Source organism: Nelusetta ayraudi, unplaced genomic scaffold, assembly GCF_046127955.1.
Source record: "Nelusetta ayraudi isolate G7.1 ecotype Tasmania unplaced genomic scaffold, CSIRO-AGI_Nayr_v1 ptg000011l, whole genome shotgun sequence".
Taxonomy (NCBI): Eukaryota; Metazoa; Chordata; class Actinopteri; order Tetraodontiformes; family Monacanthidae; genus Nelusetta; species Nelusetta ayraudi.
Genome location: NW_027466061.1, coordinates 14,644,950 through 14,672,909, shown reverse-complemented (window position 1 = coordinate 14,672,909; position 27,960 = coordinate 14,644,950). Strand labels below are relative to the sequence as shown.

Sequence of the window (27,960 nt, the reverse complement as noted above, 5' to 3'; positions counted from 1 at the left end):
GAGTGGTTGTCTGCACCTCACGTCCGCTCAAATTACAGGGCGGGGGGTGGGGTTTAGAGCTGTGACTTTAGAATTTCCAAAAAAAAGATTGGTTTCTGTCTTTACGCGAATCTTAGCAAAGCGGTGTTTTCAAACTTATCCGAACTGCATCAATATTTATGCGTTTTCAGAGAAACCCGTCTTTGTGTAAACAGGGCCTAGGTCTGAAGCAAAGCCTGGTGAAGAAAAATGCCAGGGAGGTATGGAGAAGCCTGAATCATCATCTCAGGCCATGGCAAAGGTGGGAAACGACAGGACACCAACCCCACCAACTTTCTTCTTACCAACTTCTTCTCACCTCGTCTCCTCCCAGCTGCAGCCCTTAACACCTCAGCTCCCTCTTACCCCTCACCACACCCCATCTGGAGGTCATCCACCACCATCTCTGGACTCATTCCACCAGTCACCCTTTTTGTTTCCTCCAGTCAGTGCCCTTCCAACTATCCATTATCAAGGACCAAGTGAGGATGGAGCTCAAAGGGACAAAGGCGAGGAAAGCCACAGGCTCTGGTACAATCAGCTCCAGGGTGCTCAGGAAGTCTGCTGACCAACTCAGTGAGGTTGTCCAGAGCATGTTTGACCTGAGCCTCAGCCTGGACACAGTGTCAGTCTTGTGGAAGACCTCCTGTATGGTGCCAGTTCCAAAGATAGCCCATCCTAGTGAACTGAGCCACCAAGGATCTGTGGCCTTGACCTCCTACCTGATGACGACCACAAAGAGGATCGTCCTCGGCTGCCTCCACTGCAGTGCGCCTATTGTCCTAGCATGAGGTGGATCATGTATCATCTATCAGCTGCATCGGGCGCTGTCTCAGCTGGAGTCCCCCGGGAGCACAGTGAGGGTCATGTTTTTTTTGGTTTTTTTTACTTCTCCAGTGCTTTCAACACCATCCAGCCATTGTTGTTGTGGGGGACGACGAGGGAGAGTGGTATGGCCCAACATCTGGCTCTTGAGCCACGGGCTACCTCTCTGGCAGACCACAATATGTGAGGACAAACGGACAATGTTCTCCTCACTCCATTCCTGTTCACCTCCTACACTTTTCAACTTTCAACTACAACTCCGACCTATGTCACCTGCAGAAGTTCTCTGATTCAGGTGTACAGAGGGGTCATCTGAACATGCTCAACCAGTAAGACAAAGGAGCTTGTGACTGATTTCTACAGGAAAGGTCCTCTGGAGTTAGCAAGGCCCAACACTGGACTTTAAATGTGTTTGCCTCTGCAGCGAGCTACACCTTTGTACTCTTGATAAATTCCAGTTTGGTTGCCACCACGTTGCATTCAGTGTTTTAGAGCAAAGCAGTTGAGCGTCTTCCTCTTTCCACCAGACCCTGGGGGGTGGACGGGGCCGGAGGTCAAGCTGGCTGAGGCATGATGGAGGTTTGATGGAGTGAATTGGAATCATGATGGCTGAAGCAGCCAAGGATGTTACCAGCCCGTCCTGATGTGAACAGATGAGGAATGTGAAAGGTCACCGCTGCCACTGCCACCACACCAAGAAGGTGCACGTGCACATCCAGCAGGCCATTCAGACATACTAATGATGATCATTATTCACTCTGGCTGAAGGGTGCAGGAGAAAGAAGACAGCGTCACATTTGCTGAGATTTTTTCCTCCTTTCTCACGCAAACCCACAGCACTTCAACAAAAAAAGAAGACATCTTTCAGACGGCATTATTTTGACTGTAAAACTGAAATAATTCATTAAATGGCAAAAGGAAAAAAGAGCTCATTCCATAACCTAAAAACTGCTAGCAGAAGCTCTGTTGCTTTGGTTTCAACTTTTAGGCGTTTTCTTACAGTATAGCTGACAGTACACAGCAGGGCTGAATTCTAATGGGGATTTAAAGCAAAGCTGCACCTGTCACAGTCACCCCCAGTCTGCCCGCCTGTCTGTCTGTCTCGCTCTCTGTGTGCTCAGGATAATATGTGTGCCTGTGTGGGTAACTGTGTAAGATCCTTGTGTGTGTGTGTGTGTGTGCGTGTGTGCGTGTGTGTTTTCAGTCAATTTCCTCGTTTTCTTTCCCTTAGCTGATTCCAGTGGGTTTTTTATTTGCAAACTCCATGAGATGCCATTAGAAAAATATATGTCTATCTTGGCCCTTTAAGGAGGCCCAAGGCAGTGTTTTCTGATAGTTTGAGTGACAGGAGGTCAGGAAGCAGAGGGACTAATGTGTTATCGAGCCAAGAAGCCTAGCACGTGCACTGGGATACAGCTGTCAGCCCTTCAGAAGTAGTAATCTCACGCTGCATTACAATCTCAGGAAGTAACTTGCAGTGCACTTAGAGAGCCGGGTGACACACCATTCATTATGCCACCATTTGCTGCAAGCACTGATTGCTGCTCTTGCTGTCTTTGTCCTATGGGGAATACTTGCAACAACTCTGTTAGTATTTTTAGTATTTTTCCTAATTCCTCATTACTCGCTGAGTAACGGGACTGCCGTTTCAATTATTACTATTTTTTTAATCGCATTTCAAATGTCAGGCCAGGTTAGCACTGGACGTGGAAGTGCTGTGAAGTGCTGCGGAATGGAGCCCGCTTCCTTTCGGTCCCCTTGTTAACCGATGGTGTCGTTCAGACCAGACGCGAAGAAGCGCACACCTCCGCGGCCGGCCCGCGCCGTTTAGTGATTGTTACGGTGTCTGGTCTATTTTGTGTGCGAGCAGCAAACGATACACTTCAAGCTGGACAGGAAGCCACTCAAAGAAACACGACAAAATCAGGTGCATTTTCAAAATAAAAGCAATTTTCAAAATTCAAAATTTCAAAATGAAATACTGCGATTGACAAATGCGATCATATTTGTGAACGTTATATTTGTTAGTATCTAAACAGAGTGTGAGAGAGATTAAAACAAACAAACACACACACACGAAAGAGAGCAACAGAGTGGACTGGCTACGGGACAGGAGCAGGGTTTTGGGTGTCTAAACACACAAACAAACAGGTAAACAGCGAGAGAGAGGCAGAGAGGAGTTGTTGTCAAGTCAAGATGAACGATGTAAAGTTGATCTTGATGAAAAAAATAGCTCTGAATGGGAGTAAACAACAGCTGAGCAGAAGCGCTTGTCGACCGTCACGGAGAAATGTGTGTCTGGTGTGAATAGGAGGGCTGCGGCGATTTTCGTGGCCGCTTCCACGTCCTGTGTGAACCCAGCGTAAGCCTTTTTGTCCCTTTTACTAACCCATAGTCGGACCCTCTGGCCAATTTCTGGTAAGAAATACTTTACATTATGGGGTTAAAATTGCCTTGAAATGCAAAATAACAGAATTCAATCCGGGATTAATCACAGTTAACTATGAAGATTCTGTGATTAAAAAAATGTATTATTTGACAGCCCATATATATATATATATATGTTTATATATACATATATATTTATGTATTCTCAGTTCTGAGAAAACCCACTTCTTTTCAGCACTTTTCAATCAGAACATTGGGGTTCTTGTGCCTTGAGCGACTGACCTGGGCACTAACACTGGTCAGACAGGCCGGTGTTTTGATGTTTCATGTTCCCTAGTGTCATCAAGAGCAAAAAGTGCCAATATAACATCAAACCTCCTGTATGGTGGTCGTCAAAAAGCCCCGTGAGGCTAATCTCGTGTTAAACATGAAGACAAGCATGAGTCAAAAGACATGTTAGTGATCTCTGTCATTATTATGGCCGTGGTGGACCCAAGCCAGGTGGGAGGGGGCAACCTGTCTTGGCAACACAAAATTGTGGTCAGAAGGCCAGATGAGGACGTGTTTTTCAATGTCATCAAAGTTTGACCTTTGCACATTTTTCATCTGTGCCGTAAGTCCACCGCTAATACCCCCCCAGAACATAACAAGCACATGGCTGTGCGCGCTCGCAAAATAAAAGCAAAATATTAACATGGCGTAATGAAAGACGTCTTGTCATAGGGGTGCATTTGGGACTGACACACGGCGCTAAATGCATCATTTTCAGCTCAATGGCTCCGGCGAAAGTCGACCTTCTTAGCGGCGAGCGTGTGAAAAGTGCTGGGAGGAAGAAGCAAATAGCGACAACGGCGAGGCGGGCCTGCTGTGGTTGTTTACTAATGAGTGCCAAATGCAGAGCCGGAGATACAGTATCCAGCGAGGCCGGCGCTGAGATAATTCTCCGCAGATGGCGCGGGAAGAGCTTAGCATATTAACGCGTTATGTAACTGCGAGTGCTGTTATTTCCTTCAGGCCCCTTGCGTATGTGGGTGTTGGGAGTTCGCTACTGTATAACTTGGCTCGCTTTGTTCCATATGTTGTTGTCAGGGAAACTGTGAGGCAACAGAGTGTGTGTCTGTCTATGTGTGTGTGTGTGTGTGTGTGTGTGTGTGTGTGTGTGTGTGTGTATGTATGTGTGTTTGGTTTAAATACAAAACAGTCCTGCTCTAAAAACAGTGACATTAGCGGAATAAAGAAGCCTCTGAGGCGAAATGTTTACCACTGCTAACGCCCGTTTCTAGTGCGTCCAGACCCTTACTGGTGCCTCACACACACACATACAAACAATGCATAATGTTAGAACCCAGTTGCTACAGTGAGACGCCAACCAGACAGACTGTAGACCTGTGGGACATGCATTTTTTTGTTTGTTTGTTTTTTTCCTGCTATAAAATAGTTTGTTTAAGCAAAAAAAAAAAATCATGATTGCGGTTTTACAGACTCAGCATCGCGCAATCGCACAACTCTTTTCATTTCTTTCTGTTTGTCTCTGTCTGGCTACAGTTTTATTTCTCCCAGGCTTACAGCACCTGACAGCCTGCCTGCCTGCGCAATATGTCTGTCTGTGTGTTTACCTGCGCGTCTGCCTCCCACCACCGCAACCCAAGCGTCGGTAAATTCTCGCTTCAAATGTCGTGCGTTTCATCCCGGAGATGTCTGAGACGTCTGTCGTCTCCCGAGGGAGCCGAGCTCAACTGTCGGTGCAGGAGGCTGCGTGTGTCTGCAGCACGACGGCAGATTTAGATGTTAAGAGATGTGAAGGTTGCGAGATTCGGCGGCCGATGCCAGACAAACAGCGTGACGCAACAAAGTTGAATTATTATGCACTGAGGAAGCACAAAGTATGCAGAGTTTATTTTCTGGCAAGATGGGGAAAGGCCACAGTTTGACATCCAGAAATTTTTATATTTTTTAATTGAAGTGCTTTGCATTGCAGTACGCATTGAGACATTGTGTCCATTCATTTCAATATTCTGACCTTGGGATCCTTTCTTTTGTCTATGTGTTTCTCCTCAGGTTATTTTGTGGAGCTACTCAACCGCTCAGCTATCAGTCTACACGAGTCCTTCACCTCCACCTGGGGTGTTGTGTATTCCCAGAATTCCCAAGTCTTCTCGGACCTGTATACGGACTTGAGGCATTACTACCGAGGCTCCAACGTCAACCTGGAGGAGGTGCTCAACGAATTCTGGGCCAGGCTCTTGGAAAAGCTCTTCTCCCAGGCGAACAAGCCAAGCTTCATAGGTAAAGCTGATGCAAGCTAATACCAGCTAGCAATAGAAGCTGATGCTGCAATGATGAATGTGTTGTATGCATTTAGACACAACATCAGGAGTAAATGATGTCATAATGGCAGGTTTTCACTTTATTTAATGCCGATGTCCTCTATATGTTGAGAACACTTTGTTGAAGTTGTCTGCTGCTCGCAGGTGAGGACTACCTGGAGTGTGTGTCCAAGCAGATCGAGACGCTGCGGCCGTTCGGAGAAATCCCCCGCCAGGTGAAGACCATGGTCACGCACACCTTTGTGGCTGCGCGCTCCTTTGTTCAAGGACTGGTGGTCAGCGGAGAGGTGGTGCGCAAGGTTTCCCAGGTACGCCTCCTACTGTTTTCCCATAGCTTGTCTTTTATCAAAGAAGTACTGTTACTCAAAAGGATAATTTACCTGAAAAGTATTGGTGTTACTCGGTATCTTATTCGAAAGGAAATTACTGGCATATGGCGACTCCATTGACAAAGGGGTGGGGAATAAATTATTGAAATTTGGTTCGACTATCCCTTCAAATTCAGAGCACATTTCTTCATTTTGTCATCTCATATGCCATTTTGGGCCATTTTCTTTTTCACTTTTACGCGCTGATTTGCATTCTTGTGTTCGGCGTTCACCCCTTCATCTCACACATGCACACACACTGACCTGCTATTTTGTTTGCGTAGTTAGTTGCTGGAAAGGAGGAGCCCTCCGAGCCGACACATCGCCCCCCGCAACAACAGTTAATGTCAGCGCCGCGATAAAACATGTCTCCCCTGGCAGTGAGTAGGGAGGAAGGGAGGAGGTTAATCTCTCCCGAGAGAGATTCTCCCCTCTGTGAGGAAGACGCAAGCCAGTTTAGGAGCAGAGCAAGGAAATCTCTTTAGCTAGCTGGAAAAGGGAGCTAGCCAATAAAAGGTGTAGCGCTCGCAATTGCGGGCAAGGACGTGCACATCAATCTTAGGCAATGGACACCAGGGATTACTATCAAAATTATGACATTAGGGTGTACACACATGAAGAAGTTTGTTGATCACCTCCCACCCCTCCGCGGTGCCCCAACTGTGTGTATGTGTCTGTTAGCTAAACAGCGCAGCCCAATATCTCTCCATCTCCATGAGGCAAATACGCCTCCGCGAAGTCCGTCTCAGGACGTCTCAATTCTGTACCTACACGCAGAATCCTCAGCCACGGGGGGACTACAGCACACTGGGCTCGTTTCCATTAGCGGTTAGCGAGCGGATAACAGGGCATGGGGCCACAAAAAGCCGTGCGGCTAGCGCTGAGGGAATTGCTTAACCGGTTTAAAACAGGCAAGAACGTTGCTGCGGCAGCTAAGTAAAGGTTTGAGCGAGCACTTATGGGAGTGGGACCCACAATTAGCATAAGTTTGCATTTCTATTCATGAGTTGCGCCGCCCGTGGACGAACCAGTGCAGATCAGGACCTACTGAAGAACAGCAAAGTATTCATCTGATAGGCATCTTATGTGCATTTTATTTTATGATTTTTAGTGCTGAAGGTGGCAAAAAAAGAACATTTCCACCATTTCCAATCACTCTCCTCTAGCGGCAATGCATATTTCCCTGGCGTGGACTCGGCCTAATGCACATTTCCAATCTGATGCATCTTCCCTGCTGCTTGTGAAGGACATTGAGCTATGCGTTCATTATGAAAAAAAAAAAAAAAAAAAAACCCAGAGGGCCGATATGTAAAGTAAGTGGCACAGCTTTTACAAAAATTACAAAGTGTCATCCTGGCCACAGTTCCTCTGGTGAGGGCTGGTGAAATGATGTCACGTTCCTGACCTACGCGCCGTTAACACTCATCAAAGCCTCCAGAGAGGAGGAAAGAGTCTCGCTGTGGCGCGGACACACTTGGTCAGTCGCACTGTGCATCTTTTTAGTATTTTTTTTCTGAGCACTGCCCGGCGTGATGGAATGTGTAATTTCTCCTTGAGCCATCCAAAGCTGGGAGCAGCCGCCCGTTGGTGTGTGAGTGTACGAGAGGCTTTGAGGTCCCATGAAGGCGCTGAAAAAATGCGTAGCGTAGTGCATTTTGCCAGCAGTGCACAGGGAGGGAAGAAAAATCATTTTCTCTCTCTCTCTCGACTTTCCTGCTGCTTCACAGCAGTCTTGATATTTCCCAGATCCCTGCTGTTGTCTCGCTGCCGACAGATTGCTTTGCTAATTTGAGAAGGTAACTCTCTTCCTCCTCTTGTCGTCTGCATTTCTCCCTCTGACTGATTGGCGGCTAATGAGACGACTGCCTCTATTTTTAGCCACGTCTTGCCACAGTAGACCCGCTGCCAGACGTGTTTACCACGCGCCGCTCGGGAAGTTTTTCTTTTACACCATTCAGGTGTTAAGATGACGAAAGGAAAACAAAACTCTTTAAGAATCCAAAGTGCGTCGAAGGAACTGAATCGTGCCAAAATCACTTTGCCAGAGTTTTCTAACGACAATTCCCTCACACTCTTTTCCTTTTTCTGCCATGTGCTAGATCATGCGGTCCTGGAGGGGTGTTTTCCCTTTGTGATTACACGGGGGGAATTGGTAGCTCAACAAAGTGCAGTAAAAACACCCCTAGCCTGGAATTTGATCCACCCTCCTTGTTTTATTTCTATAGGAACATGTGGAAGCACATCAAATTTCTTTTCCAGCAGGAGGCTGTAAACAGAGGGCTAAATGTGCTGCTTTGTGAAGATCTGCAGGGTGGTTTGGACACACAGTCATATGTCCAAGTTGAAAGGAATGGTCCCAAAGTAGCCACAATTTGCAGCCTTCAACCTCAGCATGTTTTTTGGTGTGTGTGTGTGTGTGTGTGTTTGTGTAACTTTGTGCCAGTCTTGAAGGATGAATTCAAATGTTTCCTTGGCCCTGCTACTCTCTGGGCTGCACCAGTTGCGTCGTCCTCAGTTTTTCTTTCTTCTTTTTTTCTTGTTGGGGACTGTTTGGCAGTGTTGGCCGCATGGAGGAAGTAGGCCACGTGCCACATCGCTCACTCTGGAGGCGAGCAGTCTGGACGCGCTCGCTCCATAACTCAAGGGAGGAGAGGTCGCTCGTATATTCTCGCTAATTACAGGCGAAAGGCGCGCTCGGGACGGCAGGGGAGAAAAGCGGAGAGACGAAAGCTCGGTGGAGGAGGATGAAGGAAGTTTGGGCTCCGGTCGACGCTCTTCCAAAGGCTTTCAAAGCAGACAGTCGCAGTTGCCGCTCGGTTCGTTTATTTATCGCTAATTAACTGTACTCGCAATTAATCTTTCAACATTACCACAAAGTCGGCTGGATTTCCGCCGCCCTTCTTTCTTTTTGACGCACAGTGGAGTCGAACAAAGAGCAATCGGCAACGCCGTCATGACTCAAATTAGCACTCTGCTCTGCCCTCAGGCTCCTGTACTTCCTGTCTCTCAGATGACAGACATTTCTTTTCAAGCGCTGATGTGATCAAGGTAACGTAGGGAAGTTCCCCCAAAACATCAAGCCCAGCTCGTCCCACCCAGTGTTGTGCGTGTTGTTTCACGCCCGTTGTTCTTGCCGGTCATCTTCCAGCGGTGATGAAACAGAAAATCAAGCGAAAAAATAATGACTTTTCATCTTGGTGAATATTTCAGGTCTCCAGCCTCCTCTCTTTTCCTTTTAACATTCGTCTCGACACCCTGCTGTCCCTCACGCTCCCCCTTTTTTGTTTTCGCCAAAAACTGTTTCGTCTGACTCATGCGGTCCAAAAGGCAGAGGTGTGGGGATTGGAGGTGGGGAGGGGGAAAAAAAGAGAGAGAATGAAGTCAAGGACTGACTCACGTCTCATGTGACTGGAGATTAAGCCCGAGAGTTTAGTCATTGCTTTTCTCTGTCATTCTTCCTTCTCACTTTATTGCACCGTCCCTGCTGGATTGTCTATAATTAGTAATAATTCATTTTTTTTTTTTTTATGGCGATCAGAGATCAATTGACACATTTAGACCGATTTGTTTTTTTATTCAGTGGTATTTTGTTTTAGGTCTTGTTTGCAGTGTTCACCATAGGAAAATAAACATAATTTATTGTGTGAACTTTTAATTGTCCCCGTGAGCAGAGAGGGCTCATAACGCCAATACAAGTTAAAGGCCCCATGTGTCATTTTTCAAAGGGATCCGCTGTAACACTGAATTTAAAAAGAAAAGCGCTTGTGTGTATGTTTGTCAAGATAGAAGAAGAAGAAGCTTTAAACAGCTGTTATGTTTTCATTCACTTGTCACGAGGGTTTAGCGATTTGACACTCCATGGTTTGTGTGTTTTTGTTTGTTTATTTATTTATTTTTTACGACTGCAAGCTACTAAATCTCACGCACTGGGCCTTTAACAAGCATATCGCAGGGATGCACACCACAAAGAGTCGCAATTGTTTAGGGGGCCTCTAATATCATCAGACAATCCTGCCGCCCCTCATTATTCCGTTCCGATTTTTGCCGAGCACTCTTGAAGATTCCCCAGAAAGTGTGGCTGGAGTCTGCTGGAGGCGATCGAACCCTCTCGTCTCTCGTCTCAATCCCCCCCCCGCCCGCTTCTTTGTCCTCCGACCTCCAGCGTGCATATCTGCTGGAAGCTGATCTGAAACTGAAGCTGTTGTTGGGGTTTTTATTTTTAATTTCTTTTTCCAGGAAGATCACCAGGCACGGCCCAGATGTCAGCTCAGAGCAGCTTTGTGTGTGACACGCCCCCCTACAGCCGCCCAGCCAGCCTCTCTCTCTCTCTCGCTCTCTCTCTCGTCCGCGTGCGTGCACTTCCTGTGTGTTGTTTTTTTTTTGGTCTTTTTTTGCATGCGTAGCACCCTCTCATGCGAACAGAGCTTACTGGTATTAACCCAGTTTTGCTTTTATTTTTTTCTCGCGCCGCGGCTCTGCACCCTGGCGGGGAGACGGGCTTGCAGGGGCCTCCAGAGGCAGATAGGAAAGGAGGCCAGAAGATGAGAACGAATGAGAACGGGACCTTTTTATCTCGCGAGAAACAAAAAAACAAAACGAAAGAGCCAGTTTCCCTCCTCAAATCGTTACCAAGGAAACTGCGCTGAATGTGAGTGCGGTGCAAAAGCGGAGAAGGGTCACGGCGGGAGGTCACCTCTCACCACAGTCTGGCAACAGTCGTCACTTTTAGCTCTGCACAGGACGGCAGAAATGAACCCATGGCGGCGGCCACATGGATGCAGAATCTCAGGTCGGGCACAAGCTCGACGCGACAGCATCTATTTCACCCAGGTGTTGTGTGTGTGTGTGTGTGTGTGTGTGTGTGTGTGTGTGTGTTTTTGTTTGTGTGCGGGTGTGCTTGTGTTCATTTCCCCCCCCAGGCGCAGCTGAGCCGGGAGTGCATGCGGGCCGTCATGAGGATGACCTACTGCCCCCACTGCCGCGGGATGCCCTCGGCCAGACCCTGCGCCAACTTCTGCACCAACGTCATGAAGGGCTGTCTGGCCAACCACGCCGACCTCGACACCGAGTGGAGGTACCTGGCAGGTGGGCGGCAGCTACTTCCATCAAACGGTCCTCAGGGCTCCTTTTCCACAGAGGCCAAAACGTCTGTCGTGCTGTCTTTAACCCCCCCGAACCCTCGCCCCGACTCGCTTCTTTGCAGAGACGATGATGCAGGTGGCAGACAGCTTCGACGGCCCGTCTGGTGTGGACAGCGTCATCCTGAACCTCCCCAATCACATCTCAGACGCCATGATGACCATGATGGAGAACATTGAGTCGATCAACAGCAAGGTGAGAACGTCACGTTGACCATTTCTGATTCGGATGCATCCTGCTCGAGGGTTTTCAGTTTATTATATTTCAAAACCCGCAAGCATGAAGGTTGCGGGTTTTATTTCCAGATCTGGGGTCGGCAGGGGGCTTTCTGGTGGAAGTGATATTGGTTTCCATGTTGTCTGCTCGGGTTCTTTCCGAGTACTCCGGCTTCCTGCTGCAGTTCAGAGGCATGCCCATTAAGCTGCTGGGCAACCGTGAACTGTGTGAGTGTGGATGGTTGTTTGTCTCTCTGTGTGGCCCTGCGATGAACTGGTGGCTTGTCCTGTATGTGACCTCGCCTTCACCCCAAGAAAGACAGGACTAAACAGCAGCTGTGATTGCAGGATAAGCACTGATAGAGTGGATTGATGATTCAAAACTTTGAAAACTTATAATAAAAGACAACACGCAAACTTCGTTACGGAACCTCTATCTGATTAAAAAAAAAAAAAAAAAAACTTGCGCATCCGTCTGACTTCATTTGGCGACACAGTTGACTTTTGCATAATGTCTGAAAGAAAAAAATATACAACTTACTGAAAGAATGAAGTAAATAACAGATAAAGAAATCTTTCCTTCAGATTACACAGCTAAAGGAGAGATAAAGAGACTCAGATCTGCACTTTGCACCCAGACCCCTATGTTTGAGTTGGATATCATGAGAAAAAGGATCATTCAGCTTTGCTCAGGGTTGGGGGAAACTAACTTCCACTGAAAAATCCCCCTGCTGCTTTGTTATCAAATTTACTCTCATCTCTGGAGCTGTCTAACTGGACCTGTGCTACATAAACATGAGTTGGACTGAAAGAGGTCATGTTGACACATTTAAAATGAGGGGAACATTTTTTTTTTTTTTCAGGTGTGATAATAACAAATATACAACTGGAAAAATATCCACATAATAAGATCACATTCACAGTGCAGGTTGTCTAACATTAACCTGTGATCATCATTCTTGTGAAACACACAGTTGGCTTGTTGAAAATAGAGAAAAAGAATAAGCTTGTAATCTACCTCTCACTTTCAACACAACTCTCCATAATATACAACATTTTTGTTATTCGCAGGAGTGTTCCATTTCATAATAATATAACACAGTAATGTTGGGGTAACTGTCAGTCACTCTCAGACAACAGTTATGATTTCTGCAATGCAGGGATTAAAAACGGCAGCTCTGGGACTGTTTGTTTATCTAACCAAGTGACTGTCAGTCAAAACTGTTAAAAGCTCCCCCACGCAGCCCAGATGAAGCAGATAAGCTGGTGAGAGGTTGTTGTTGTTTTGGTTTGTTTTGTTTTTTCTTTTTTTCCTCTTTGCGCATGTGAATTAAAATATAATGTGATTTAAAACGTGTTTGTATCAGCCGGTGTGTTAATGTGCTCATGTCAAGCACAACAAATTACAGTCATGCAATAAAAAGAGTTAAGGCACAAATTAGTGCACATAGATCTATCAGTATAGCGACTCTGCTTACACAGTTATCGGCTGCACAGTAACTGCAGCGGTTGTGTTCACCAGACTTTTATTTGTTTTATTTTTCTGAGGCTTGCTAGTCAGAACGAAACCTGCGGCCCGACATTTATTGTGCTGTTTAATGGTGTTTGAACAACAGCTTTATGTGATTTTTAAAAAGAAAGCACTTTACAGCAAGGGGGGTAAATCTGACTCTGCAAAAATAAATAAAAATAACAGGGTAGAAAACATTGTAGGAGATGAGAGGAAAGACAACGCTGCCTCTGTGCTTCCTGTGTGTTGCCAGCGTGACCGGGGTTCAAAGTAGGGTTACAACATCCTTCATTTCTGTGTATAGCGATTTTTTTTATTTTCTTTTACATATGAGCAAAGAAATAATGAAAAGAACTCTGGAAATAATGACAATTTTAATATTCTAGGAAACAAATTTCAAACAATTCCCTTAAATTACCGTGGAAACTTTTTGGAAATGTGCCAGAAAATCTTACTGGTTATCATTCCCTCCCCTTTGCAACCATTGTTCTGCGGTAAATGATCTGCTACAGCACTTCCATCATGTGTTGACATCAAAAGCCCGAATCCACCTTATGGATTCTGCCCAATAAAACACACCAAAGCACAATACATAAGAGTGGGGCCGTGCTCGTCCACTAAAAGAGCCCAAAGGATGTTCTGTCCTGCCAGTAACTCATCCAACAACAGTTTTTTTTTTTTCTCCCAATGTCTATTTGCAGTCTGCTGCAAGTTATGTCGACAGACGTGGCTGCAAGTTTAAAGCGGGATTAGTTTGGAGTTTAATGTGAAGGTTCAAAGGCTCGCGGCTCCTTAGCGGAACAGATTGGTCGACAGATTGACTGCAGACTAGCTGGATTCCCCGGGTTCCAGTTATGAAATAAGTCATACTGGGACACCGTTATTTTTCCTTTATGGCCACATTTTATTCTGGCTGGCCGGCACTCTGATGAAGTCTCTCGCTCCCCGACGCTGCGTCTGACAGGCAGAGATACATCTGTACTGACTGTGGTTTCTGTGCACCTGCAGTCAAGCCGTTTCAGTAAATACTTTTGTTTGTGGTATTATGAACTATGTTCGTGGTAAGCAAGTCGCTTGCACATTCATTTGCAGCCCAGCTCACATTTTTCTTTCTCGTCTTTGCATTTGCGTCGCCCTCTGTTGGCACAGTTGTTCCAGGCATGCGGCAAACTCTGGGACGAAGGCGGCAGCAGCCGAGCGGACAAGATCTTCAAGGGCATGAAAGTTGTGGTGGAAGACAAAATGGAGTCCAGCTCAAGCAAAATGGACCAACTGGTTAGTGTTTTGCCACTTTCTTCCTGATGACCTCACTCCTGGAGAGTTCCATTTTCTCATTTTAAAGTGCAGATGTCATCATGTAGTCAAACCCCCTGTGGGAGGGTTTCAAATGCTTGGATGCACGCGCCCTTCATACGACTCTCTTCACTGAGTGGCTACGTAATTGCTTATATGTTTTGTTTTGGGTTTTTTTGTTGTTGTTTGTTTGTATGTTTTAAATGAGATTCAAAGTCTGAAGTGAGTGAATTCGTTTTTTTTGTTGTTTCTCAGGTGGCTGATGTAACCATCAAACTGAGACACATGCAGCCCTACTGGGTGTCTCTGCCAAATGTTCTGTGCAGCGACCGAGTGGCCACGGGGACGGGAGCAGAAGACAAGTGCTGGAATGGAATGACCCGGGCCAGGTAGCCAACGGAAGACCATTAAGAAGAGTATTCTAAACAATCAGTGGGTGGACTAATATATGGCAAAACCGGTTTTGTCAGGTTTCTACCCAGTTAAAACAAGTTTAAATTTAAATCTATCTGCATTGATCTATTTTGCTCGGTAGCTCGCTAGCCTGCAAGCTAACTACACATACCAGCCTCAGGTTGATAATAAGAACAACCACATGCCAAGCTGATCAAGAATATGAACACTTTTACTTTAAATTACCTTTACTTCTTGATTGGTTTAACTGTTACTTTTAAATTGTTGCTATTTTTAATTTGGTGGTATTTTTAATGGCTGTGATTGGGCGGGCGGGCTTGCTGCTAACCCTGGTTGGTCTTTAAAGCACTCAGTCCCACCCTTAAATGAAACAAACATACCGTTACCAGGAAAATGACTAACAACCCATAAGTTCATCAGCTGCGTCTGTATTTTTACAGATTGTGCTACTTAGACTAAACTCTTAGCAGAGTTGTCTGCTAAGAAGGTGGACCACTCTGTGAGCTGCCAACCACCAGTGCTTGAACAAACAGCTGCTCCATGGCATTATGAACTGAGACTCGAGGTCAAAATATTAAAGGCCCATCAAGTAATTAGTTGCAGATGTCTTATTAACATTAGCATTAAAATTGAACAGAAGTGTGTTTGATGACGTCATTTTCATTTTTTTTTCTAATTGTAAACATTTCTTTACATCTAAATAAGCGGCCCAGAATGTAGTTCTGCTCAGGGTTTTCTGATTCCACTTTGACGCCACGGCTCAAGCAAGATCAAGTGGGACGTCAGAAAACAGGGATTAACATCGGAGTGGTTTTTCCCAGATGGAATTTGCTGATTAGAGAAAAAATCTGCAGATTGACACTGAAGTCACCTGTTTTCTACAGTGCGGGTAGATCAGCCTCCCGGTCCGATTGCAGATTAATGTTTTTTATAGCACAATAAGCACTACACATGAAAAATAAACTGGTATTTATTTGTCTGCAATATACTTTATGACCACGGGATTGTGCTAAATATTGCACACTCGGCTTTTAAATCCATATCTTAAACATACATGCAACATGCAACATGTAATAACAATAATTATTAATAATTATATACATATATACACACACAATAACATTTAATAAAAAAATATATATAATTATATATTAAATAGAAGTTTAGATACACTTGATGGACACTGTGTTTGTGAAAAACAAGTACATTTTATGAAACTTCACAAGTGGTTTGTGTGTGGCAGGTACCTCCCAGAGGTCATAGGTGACGGCCTCACTAGTCAGATCAACAACCCTGAGGTGGAGATCGACATCACCAGGCCAGACATGACGATACGCCAACAGATTATGCAGCTGAGGGTCACGACACTCCGCCTGAAAAAGGCTCTGAATGGCCAGGACATAGACTTTCTGGACACCAGTGAGTGTTTCTTCTGTGGTCGTGTCTCTGAGGAGTGCATGAATGAAAGCATGTAAACTCTTATTTTCACCGCCAAGGCGCTGTAGCTATTTGTATTGAAGTCAGTTTATTTTCATGGCGCTCAGCCGGTAAATACCTTGTTTTTTTGTGCCAAGTGGCTCACATTTAAACGTTTCCTCACAGGTGATGATGTCAGCGGCTCAGGGAGTGGCGCATGCGCTGACGAAATGTGCCACCGAGGCCCTCGCGTCATTGTCCCCAAGACTGATAGGCCCGTGTTCTACGCCGACCCCCCAAAGAACAAAGAGGTAAAAGCGGCGGCTGCACAGAACCTCCCCAGCGTGGCCGCTCAGCTGATCCCGCTGCTCCTCCTGCTGCTGCTCCGGCGATAATTGATGGAGCCAAGCACCGACTGGGACTGAGTTTGGGGACACGGAGGGGGTCAGGGGTGGGTTGGGGGAAAGAACTCAGACAGAAAAAGCGGGGAGGGCGGGTTAGTTACTTTGCCAAAACAAAAAAAAAATGCATATGTAGAAACAACAAGAACAATAAGCAAATCATTTTTGGACGGACCTCCTTCTGGTTTTAGACTAGGACAACATGGAATTCTGAGTACTCTTGATATTTTCTGGTTCTGCTCTTTTTCATTTCTTGCAATATTATGACACCTTTAGAGCTGGTCTTCTAACGTTTATAGTTCCTACTGTTTGAGGGGGGCTCCTGAGGTTTTCTATCTGAGACCTGCACAACGGCGGTTAGCTAACAGGCGAGAGAAGATTAGAGGCAGAGCTTTCCAGCGATGCTCAGACATTTTGCTGTTCCCGCATTTTGAAAACAATGCACTTGTGTTAAATAAAGTAGATATATACATATATATATATATATATATATATATATATATATATATATATATATATATATACATGTATTTATTATTAAGTCAAAGAAGAAACCCCAGAGTGCTCAAATCACTTCCTCTCCCTGCGTGTGCAGAGATAGTAACACACACTTTGAATAAATGAATATTGCATTAGGACTGCTGTCGCATTCACAGTCGCATTATGGTTGAACACAGCCGGTGGTCAGTGGTGGGAGGTGCATTTTTTTCTTGCAGTCTCATCACGCAAAGCTGTAATCGCAGCCGCCATAGTATCCGCGCTGACACGTCCGTCTAATGTGGGAGTAACGTGACCCTTCCGACGCGCCATCCACTCACTCATCCCGACATTCCACCTGCCCCTGCCGTCCCCACGCCCGGGTCTCGGATATGCGTCTCAGATCAGCTTCCCCCTCCCTTAGAGCACTTGCACAGTCAGTATGTGGCAAGGATAAGAGTGTCAGCGAGCAGATTGGGATTATGGTAAAAGTGTAGCGGAGCGGAAATGAACACGGGAAGCAAAAAACGCGGCCGGCCATGTAGCGCTTGTTATTTTTCATTTCCCTTCCTACTTTTCCTCAGTGTTATTTTCTACGAGCAACAGGGCAAAAATATATATACATATACATGCACACACATATATATGGAAAATATGCATAATTTTGTGCACTCCTAGCGAAGGTCCCGTGCTCATATGATTAGCATCGTAATGGAAAACTACCAATGTTGTACATGTTTGTCCTGATTGCAGCAGTGGTCCGTGCATCACACTCCACTCACTCCCGACGCATCTTTTCCGATCGCTTTGTTCGATTTTCCATTACCTGCCTTCCACCTTTTTTACTTAAAGCAATAAGTGTCAACCTCCTCCTTTTTGCCCCTCCCCCGCCCCATCACGCGTACCGACTTTGAAAGTGTCGCTCTCACTTGCTTGACACGATGGCAAGCCTATTTGACGATGACACGCCTTTTTTACTTGTAAACCTTCACTGGGAACAAAGATTAAACACAATAGAAAGAGCATTTTTCTCATCAAAAGCTCGCCAAACACATTACTAATTCAGAGAGATGTTCACAGCTGGCGTTCAACGACGCAGCGTGCAGAGTGATGGCAAGTTGCTTCCGTACGTGCTCAAATGAGCGTCCTTGTCTGTGGTTGGCAGAGCGGACAAGGTACAGAATGAAATGTCTAACCATGGAAGACTGAACTAACTAGCGCTCATCCGCCACCCCCTTTATTTTAGAATGAGCTTTTACAACCTGCTATAATGACATCCACCTGCTATTATAGTGTCTTTGTTTGCCAGTATTGTAACCGACAGAGGAGTCCAAAGTGGATGATGGATAGAGGCAGTGCGCACTGGGACTATCCACTATAATTCAGTTTTTGACAGCTGATGATAATACATCGCTAATTAAGCAGTCGGTGGCTCTGTCATTGTCTGGGAAGCACATCTGCAAGGTTCTCCCATGAAAAAAAAATCATGGTGAGACGACTGTCAAACGTTTCAAAACGTGTCAAACGGTAATTTCTTTCACCTTCTAATGATGAATGCTATGTTTGTTTTGCATGTGTGTCTGGGTGAATGTGTGCACATCTCGCCTCTCCTGGTTAAGAAATCTGCTTGTGACTCCCTTTAAAAGATGACATGTGTCCCAAATCGCATCCACCTGACTGACTTCTTTTTACTGTTTCCAGTGCAAAATGGCACAGAAGCCAAACCCGGAATGACAGTCAATTATCATGGTGGCAAAGTAGCAGAAGTGGTTTAATGCATCTAAATCATGAATCTTCTAGCTAGCAGACCTACTCCTTACCAAAGCAACACCCTTAAGTCAGGTGTCCGTGATTGGTTTATGTGCCAGGTTAAAAAGCGTTTCAGTGTTGTACTAAGTAGCAGAAGGGCCGTTTGTGGCAATAGCGTGCTAGAATGCTAAAATGATCCAAGCATAACATAACAGCAATGTAGTTTAGTTTCTGTGTGATACAATTATATGTTTGATGGCAATTTTCCATTTAAAAAGTAGTTGAAGACGAAGACCAGAAGTAAAGACAAAGAAGAAGAAGAAGAGCTTATTGTGTTCCAGTATGATGAATAATTGGGGGGATTTGGAAGAGCAGCATGCACTAAATGCACTGCTTTTAATGATACTATCTTTAACCATCCTAACAGAATTGTGTGATTATTGGACAGGCATTCATGGTCTGTATTGTTGTATTAAAGAGGACTTTGTTTCGGTGAGTGTGGAAAAATAATACAATATCAAAACTTACAAGTATTTCCTAACTAGTGATGATGCCCAACTTTTTACAATTACAATTATTGCAATTAGCATGCACTGTCCCTTTTAAATAAATAAAGGTGTGATAGGGACATTACGATTCAAAGACAACTTGTGACTCTTAACCTTCAGTTTCATCGGCTGAAATTTTGCACAGCAACCCCCCCTCCCCCCCCCCCATATGCCCCTCTCAAACTCCTCCTCCTCTGCCTTTACCCCAACATGACCTCACCAATTTGTTGCTCATACATAGGTCCCTGTACTCCAATTCCACCATCCCCTTTTTCCTTTAAAAAAAAAAAAAATGCACTTTTTATGAGGCCAACAGATGGCACTGTCTGCACGAATGTGCCACACCGATCATCGATCGAATGCAAGCGAGTCAATGGACTGGGGCTTGCACGTGTGCAGACGGACGCAGACCGGCGAGATGTCTCTTGTTCAACTTTGATGAAAGGGTGTAAACGCAAAGCCCCTGTGTGCATGTGTGTGTGTACGTTTGTTTGTGTGTGTGTGTGTGTGTGTGTGTAAGAGAGAGAGAGTTTGTCTGTGTGTGTGTAAAGATAAGGTCCGTGTAGAGCGCTGATTCCTGATCAGTTTGTGTGCCTCAGTCCTGCCCTCGTTCATAAGGCGGCAAAAAAAGAAAGAAGTAAAGGTAATTATCTCGCCATTCACAGGCGGCTTTTATTGTAGTTGGATATGAGAAGAATTTCCTAAAGGTGCCATTTTGTGAGGAGGAAAGTACTTTTTCTTTATTTCATTTTTTTGTTTTTGTTTTGTTTTTTTGATTACGTTGGTTTGCTTATGGTCAGAAATGTACTTGAGAGTCTGTGCTTATGGTGACGATAAAATGCCAGAGAGAGGTTGATAAAATACAAATGTCTCGTTTGCTGTTGTACCTGAAATCTTGTGTCAATTATATACATTGTAAGATTTTCAACAAGCTGGCGTCCTGTGTCTTTTCTTATGTCTCTGCATACTTGTCAAGTCATTTTTAATAGTTTTAGCAGTTATACATTGAGTAATAATAATTATAATAGATGAGACTAAAGCAATTGCATGTTAAAGCTAATTCAGACTCAAAGCCTGAAACTTGCTGAATTCTAATCATTTTTTCAAATTAAAAGTGTTTGTGCCTTTCTGAGCAGCCTGATGAATGGAACACAGTTCCAATCAACTAAACCAGCAGGGGTAAAGAGACAGTGGTGTTCTTTGTAACCACACAGCATTTTCCAGTGACAGAAAATACAGAGTAAATACAGCAACTAATGCTAAAACGCTAAATGACTCAGTGACTCTGACTGAACGCCTGTATGCCATGGCAGAAGGTTTGAATTTGTGTGAATATCTGAAAAAGGAAACAAAAAAACCTGAGGTTTAACAACTTTTAGGATTCCTCAGGAAAAAGGAAGAATCTGCCTCCCTTTTAAATTCTCCATCCCATCTGCACACGTTGCTTCCCAGAGTGCTCTGGGGCACACTGCCATCTAAAAAAAGGATCCAACGCACTCCAGTGATGATGTCAGAGGTGACAGCTGCTGTCTGGTGTTACCACAGAGCAGAGACTGCCACATGGCCAGAGCACACATAGTGCCTTCCACTGTCGTCAGAGTGGGACGGCGGGGCCGCCGGTCCCACTCTGCACTGGCGACAACCTAAGTTTTATCAGAGGGGATTAAACCGATGTCACTGTAAAGCTCCCAATGTTTAGCACTCTCAGATCTTCATTTAGCTGTCTGGATGCCCTATATGATACTCCAGTAGTGACACTCTGTGTCTTATGTTTCCCTATCAAGATCACCTCATCAAGAGAGAGAGAATCAGCATTGCTGATAGCACCTTTGGATACTCAGGAATAAAAAAAAAACTGCACATAAATGTTTAGTTTTGGCAATGCTTTGCTGTATTTTCCACATTTCGACTGGGGATAAAAACAAGGCTCTCAGTTAGCAGGGAGGTTCTGGTGCCCTCTGTGACATCACAACAGGCTGGTCCCCAGAACTCTGTGTACCACCAACACTGTTTTTCAATTAGGGCTAGAGACACGTTAGCAGACACTGGGTAAGTGAATTTGGCATCACAGGGCTATGCTTCATGCTCCAGTTTAAAGGTCCTTGTGGTTTCAGTGCCGAGCTGCAATTGTTCCACACCGCCCTGTGCGAGGCTACAAATTACAGAGTGGAACATGCGAGGAGAAAAGGCCGTGTGCATGTGGGAAGGGGCAGCCATTTTTTTTTTCCTTCTCCAAACATTATTAATATTTAAAGTAGGTTAAAACGAATGTCTGCTACCACCCTCTCTGTCGTCATAGGTCAACTCCAATGTGCTTATTACTTGGGAATTCAAATCACCAAGCTGTGTCGGAGGATTTGAGACGATGCAACAACGTCTTTTTCCAGTCACGAGCATACTCACTTTTTGGAGCAACACAGCCCATTTTGACCATAAACCTGCCAAATGTGTGAAACGTCTTTCTATCTGCTCCCTGGCTCTCTGATTGTGTCTGAAGCTTTTCACCTTGACTCTTTCCCACAACATGCATTAGTTATTTGTAGCAGCTCACAGTTTGGGTTTTCCGCCTGCCCTTTGCTTCCGACACTTTTATGAGTGACTGCGTTGCGACCTCACATGGTCTTGGCACATCGCAGTTCAAAAGGCGGCGCTACTAACTGAAATCTCCACTCAGTACGCACTGGACTGCTTCAGATATTGTACAAAACCCTTTCAAATATTTTGGGAAGCAGCAGTAGGTAATGTTTTCTGTTAAGGTTTAGAGAAACTTGGGCTGCTTAGTCAGTCAGAAGAAACCAGGAGGCAGTGTCAGGACGTTGGGGAGACTTTGCGTGTTGCATCGCTAGCCAAGCAAATACTTTGCCACTACCTGACGAGCAGCAGGAAATGTGATAGAAGATGGCACGTTTTTTGAAGCAGCTGTTCTGTTTTCTTTTCTGCTTTAATCTTTTGTTGTATATTTATAGATCACAAAAAACAAGGTGTGCATGTTTCCGCATACAATTACCAAAATTGATGAGAGGAAGAGAATGCTCCGGCTACGCACTGGCGGTTTCCTCCTTTGCCTTTCAACCTTTTACATCCACCATCTTTTTCTATACTTGCTTTTTTTCCCTCACTGTCCAACCTTTATAGCTCTTTTGATCTGCTTTGGGATCCTACCGAGCACATCCCCTTTTCTCCAGGGTCATCTGAGCTGTTACATAATTTTACATCAGCACTCCTATGGCAGATCAAGGACTTCTTCACATCTTTGCCTGCGTCAGAAGGCTGATTAGAAGACAGGCCTGCCTTTAAAAAATAAATAAATAAATAAAAAAAGGGATTAATAATCCGACAAGAAAGAGTTCCACTGCAAGGATTTGCAATGTAAAAACACACAGTGCCATCTAGTGGAAAAGGGGTTTCTTGCATTTACGTGGCATAAGAAGAGTATTTGGACAAACTTTGGACAAAGTTAAAATGAATAAATATTCTTGACATTGTGGTGAAAACAAAAAAGGTATTTGTAATTATTAATGCCAGTCCCCATAAATTAAGTTTAGATAAGATCATAGCTAAAGAAAATGAATGTCTCTGAGTGTTGTATTTCCATTCAGCGCAGTTAACAACTTGTTTGTTTGTTTGCATGCTTTTTGAAAACAAGGACAGAAGTCCACAATCGAACAAGTTTCCCCAAACGTTTCACAAGGGAAGATGTCACTGAAGTTATGGGTCAAATAAGAATGTGCTATTCACAAGAAGGAGTAACTTTTACTTAAAGGTGTACTTGACTCAAAATGAAAACGGTTTCGATCCATGTAACTATTCTAGAGTTCCAGATGATAAAATTCCACCCAGTGCATCCCTGCAGTAGCAACATAATCCAGGAGATTAAAATAGTAAATGCATCTTCATGATGCTCATGTAAAATAGTCTGAAACCTGACAGGAAATGGTGAGACAAACATAATGTTTTGCTTTTTTTTTTTTGACCAGTTATCATGTCAACATGAAAATGATCGTCTTGATGTTTAAATCTAGTAACAGGTTTAATGTAATTTATGGCACCTAACTACTTGTTAGGTGCCATAAATTCAAAATGAGTTCACACTAGCCCTCTCTCTCCCTACTAGGGTTGCCACCTCCTAGAGTTTCAAATCCGGGACATATTAGTTGCCAAATATGGGACAATCGCGTATTTTACGGGAGTAGACCACAGACGGAAATCAAATGAGGTTTCGTCATTTTCCCTAAAAAAACGGGACAAATTGTGTCCCGGGAGAGATTTTATTTTTCCCGGGACAGGTGGTGAAAAGAGAGAACAATTCCGGGAAAAACGGGGCGGGTGGCAACACTACTCCCTACCTGTTTGAAAGCCACCACAGCAACTTCTGGGAAGCAGCACCAGCAGCAGCAGCAGCTGTGTCGCATTTTCACTGATCTTGTGATCTCAGCATTCAGGCAGCACCTGGCTACCCTGCTACTACAGCTGATATTTGGGCTACAAGTGTCGGAGTTACATCTCTCTCAATTGACAGCTGCCCTTTCCAGGCACTTTCCGTGACACCATGTTTTTCACAGCTACCACTGACAGCCATTGGCTGGAGTTCATTCCCTGCGTGGATCTCTAGAACAATCGCATGGATTAAAAAAAAAAAATGTATAAAAATGAAAACAAATTTCGTCACGTGATCAACGACACAGAGGGCGAGTAGATGAATGGGCCTTCAATTTTGCCTAAACTGTTCCTTTTAAAGGCTTTTTTCTTCTTCTTCTTCTTCTTTTTCCGGCCACTGCAATTATTAAGACAAGTAAAACCAAAAGTTTGCGTCTGGCGGTCTCTAGTGGCCGTATCATGTAGTTACAGTGTTGGGAGCGTTCTGCAGTGTGTTGGTGTGATGCAAAAAATGATTATTTTACAAAACAATGATGGTAGATGTATGTGCTCAATCCCCATAAATATGCCCATTTCATCTGTTAAGTATCAGATGATGTCAAATCATTTAGGGGCTGGCAAACCGTATGGGAGATGGAGGATTACAACAGGCAACACAAAACAGACTTTGTTCTCATGCCAGGGCCCAAAGTTAATATGACAAAGGTGCAGGTTGTTCACAGAGGAACTGTGGTCATCACCGAGACAAATGAATATTTCGACCAGAGCAAGGGACAAACCCAAGGGGAGCCCAGGGCAACAGTGATAAAGTGGACCACAGCAGATGTGACCGGGATGACTTTTATTGAGCTCTGCATTGGGATGGGAGTCTTGAGGCAACTGAAAATAAGATAATGCTAGAGACTGCAGAGATAAAAGAGGGGCTTACACAGGACCAGCTTGGACAAATCATGTTGCGGGACAGATTTTCAGCTGAAGGTAATAGCACTAATCGATTGTGGTTGCAATAATAATTGTAACAGCAGTGGTTTAAAAAAATAATGAATACAGTATTATTTTATGACGACCATGTGTTATGTACAATGTATTCTTAAAGATCAAGAGTTTATTTCCGCTGTGATCCTATGAGTGGAAACGTGCATCTGAACAGAGCGACGTGTGTGGTGTTGCGGCAGGCGTGGGTGGATCATTTGATTGGGTACAACCAGATCAATCGCCGTTCAACAAAGTGGTGAAGGAAACTCTTCTTCTTCATGATGTCCTGCCACAATTCCTATGTTGCTGCAAGGTGCGTTGGAGACACCACTGGCAGGGCCAAATACAGGGGCAACAAGGAGAGGCTGTGAGCACCTGTCAGAGGAGCTCCTTACACCAATGACGTTGAGGAGCCCCCCCCCCCCGGCCTCCGTTTCCCTCGCACTCTCCGGGACCTTCAGTGACTGAACGTACTGCTGTGAACCCTCAGCATGGCTTCAACAAGGCCTATCATTTGAGAAATCAATGCAGTGAGTGTCAGCTGCTCCCTAAAGGCCGAAAAAGACAAAAGTGGGAGTGGCTACACGGTCTATGGCTGTGTACAGTTTAATGTAGTTTTGTACATCGACTGTTTCATCACACACTTGTTTTGTGTGAGGATCCTTTTTCTTTTAAGTTGTTTTCATGCTTTGGAATCTTGTTCAATAAAGTGACAGTCTTTCTTGTTTGTTTTTTCTATATTTCTCTGCAAGTTAGATAATTTTTGCAATTTATTTCATTTGTTTTATTCTGTTTCAATATTTCTTTTTTTTTTTTTTTTTTTTTTGACGGGATGTAAGCTCTGAAACATTTTGGGATTTGTTTTCCATCTACTACAAAGATTAATAAATGCAAGTAGTAGATGTTCAGTTCAGTTAAGTTTTAAAGGTGGTTTAAAGGTTTTTATAGCCAATTTTGTTTGTTTGTTTTTATACCCAGCCTCTGACATTTATGGATTAAAATGAAGTGGGGGATTGTTGCCATGCCCTGTCATGCTGTTAAAATGCGAACTGCAATTGGCTGGTTTTACTCAGTTAACATGAGGAATAAATGTGTGTGTGTGAATATATACATATATATATATATATATATATATATATATATGTATATATATATATATATATATATATATATATATATATATATATATATACATATATGGATATGGATACACTGCTGTGCTATTAGAACACCTGTAATGGCTAAAGAATAAACAATTGAGGATAGTTAGGTCTCACCTGCATCACTATACAACTTCAGACTCATGCCTTTCAACAGCCTCCTAAAACAAATCCAAACGCCAGTAAATATCAACGCATGCAAAATATGAAAAGCATCTCACTAGTAGATCTGAATTGGGTCTTTATGAGATGGTATTAAATCTGCAGTATCAGTGTCATTGGCATCTGTTTGTGAGGCCTCACAGCAGCAGAGGGACTCTGACAGGACACATTTACTCACCACATTAAAAATGCATTAAAATTGATTTCACAGCAACTCAGTTTCCATGAGGTCACACACATTAGCAAATCTTCAGATCATGACCAAACAATGTCTTTAATGGTCATCATGCTTGAATATGTTACAATGTAAAAATTAAAATAGTTTTGCAAATCACCGTTGTCTCACACTTAGCTTTTTGCCTTTTTAAGGAGTGTTTCAGGGTGTTTTTAGCCTCCGTGACGGTCGCATCTAAATGTAGTGGCACATGCTAAAAGCAGGGTGGCGCTTTAGCATCATCACACAGCTGAACTCAGGGCGCCTTTCTTCATTTATTTATTTATATTGTCGCTGTTGTTGTTGTTTTTTTAACTTAGTTCCACCACTCTGCTCCTCTGAACCGCATGTAGCAACAAAAATATGTGATTAACGCAGAATCTATAGTGTGAGCGCATTTTAGCCAGCAGCCTGGAACGATTCCCAATGACACTTTACGAATTCCGTCTGACATTTGAGCAGTTTGAGAGACTCTAAGTCATCGTTCGTGACCTGTAAAAATCCATAATAACCTCTGACCTCCTGAACTTCTCAGCCGTCACTGCCCTCATCATGGAGGAGGTGGACACTGAAGAACTTTCAGGACAAAGGAAGAGGTGACCGTGGCTGACCGATGTGGCTTTTGTTTTCTCCTTTAGTTGGCCTCAGCACAGCACCGATATCTGCAAGGTCCTCATGACTGAACACAGTGGCTGAAGGAGAGTTGTCAGCTCCAGATAACTGAGAGCTTTTGAGCTCTGATTGCCAAAATGTGCCACTGTTAGAGACACTAATTCCCCTTTCCATGTTTCTACATGTATCGATTTATGTATTTTATTTTTCTTTAGGAATTTTTCATCTCAATGTTTGCCAATATAAGAGACCGAGTTATCGCTTGATAAAGACTTTGTGCAACTGTGAATGCTTCTTTTAAGAGAATTTTTGTTACTGTTGATCGAAAGGTAAATATAGGTAACTTTAAATATGCAACTAAAAATTTCTTAATAGAAGCATTTACCTTCTTAGGACTGCGACAAGACAGTCCATAAATCTAGTTACTCATTCTGTGTTGTGTCCAGTGGGTAGGTCAACTCACACAGACACACACGCACACACACACACACACACACACACACATACTGGTGCATGAATGCAAATTGGACGGGCCATCCATCAAGGCTTCAACGAGCTGATGATTTCAGGAGTGCAGACTAAATGAGAAATCATTGACTGGGTAAGTGTGGGGTAATGGGCCTGGCCTCTGATTGGCTAAACAGATTGAAATGAGGGCGGGCGCCAACATTCACTTGTGTGTTCGGCACTCGGCTGAGAAATGAGAGGGCAGAACGAGAGGGAGAGGAAAATGGGGGCAGGCAGGGAGGGAAAAACGCTCGGAGACGGAGAGTAAAGCCGCGCGAGAGATGAGATGGGGAGCTGTTAATTGCTTTTCTCACTTGCGCACACCACCTCCAACCATATCACACAAAACGCTGATTAACAATTAGTGCTGGTCAACAAGTCGGCACTGAAGCCGGAGTGTTTGGAGACTGTGTATTAAAGAGGTAATTACTGATTTAGCCCGCATTCTCTGCCGCAGCGCTTTTGACATTTAGGATTTGACATGGGCTTTGTTGCATCTTCCACGTCTTAGTGTGTGTGCGTGTGACCTATCACTGAGCCTGCAGCAGGCCGATAATGCTCTGAGCCTCACCTGCTAGCGATGTTTATTGATCTGACGATGCGCGCCGGGAGGACGGATTGCTTTCAAAGGTCAGTTTTAATATCGGAAGGTCGACGTGTTAACTTGCCACTGTTGTTTGTTTGTATGACTGGATAGATGTTGTGCAGATGTTTGTGCGTGCGGACGTGTGTGTGTGTTTATAACGAAAACCATTATCGAAATAATAAATGCTCAAGTGCTTTGTAATCCCAGGGCCAAGTATTGTTTTACACTTTCAGCCTTCCAAGCACCAAAAAAGCTGTTGTGACATTTTCTCTCTCTCCT

The 27,960-nt window shown here is 44.2% G+C and overlaps 1 protein-coding gene across 1 annotated transcript in view; it reads left to right on the top strand.

Annotated features, from left to right (window-relative positions):
- gpc1b (glypican 1b) overlaps positions 1–20,019 on the top strand; it is a 63,319-nt gene extending 43,300 nt beyond the window's left edge. The window contains exons 4-11 of the mRNA XM_076021300.1: positions 5,290–5,517; positions 5,703–5,866; positions 10,846–11,011; positions 11,130–11,260; positions 13,940–14,065; positions 14,339–14,472; positions 15,741–15,916; positions 16,100–20,019. Coding sequence (XP_075877415.1) covers positions 5,290–5,517; positions 5,703–5,866; positions 10,846–11,011; positions 11,130–11,260; positions 13,940–14,065; positions 14,339–14,472; positions 15,741–15,916; positions 16,100–16,308 — 1,334 coding nt within the window. The 3' untranslated portion in view covers positions 16,309–20,019. The remainder of the gene's footprint in view (positions 1–5,289; positions 5,518–5,702; positions 5,867–10,845; positions 11,012–11,129; positions 11,261–13,939; positions 14,066–14,338; positions 14,473–15,740; positions 15,917–16,099) is intronic.
- The last annotated feature ends 7,941 nt before the right edge of the window (positions 20,020–27,960 follow it).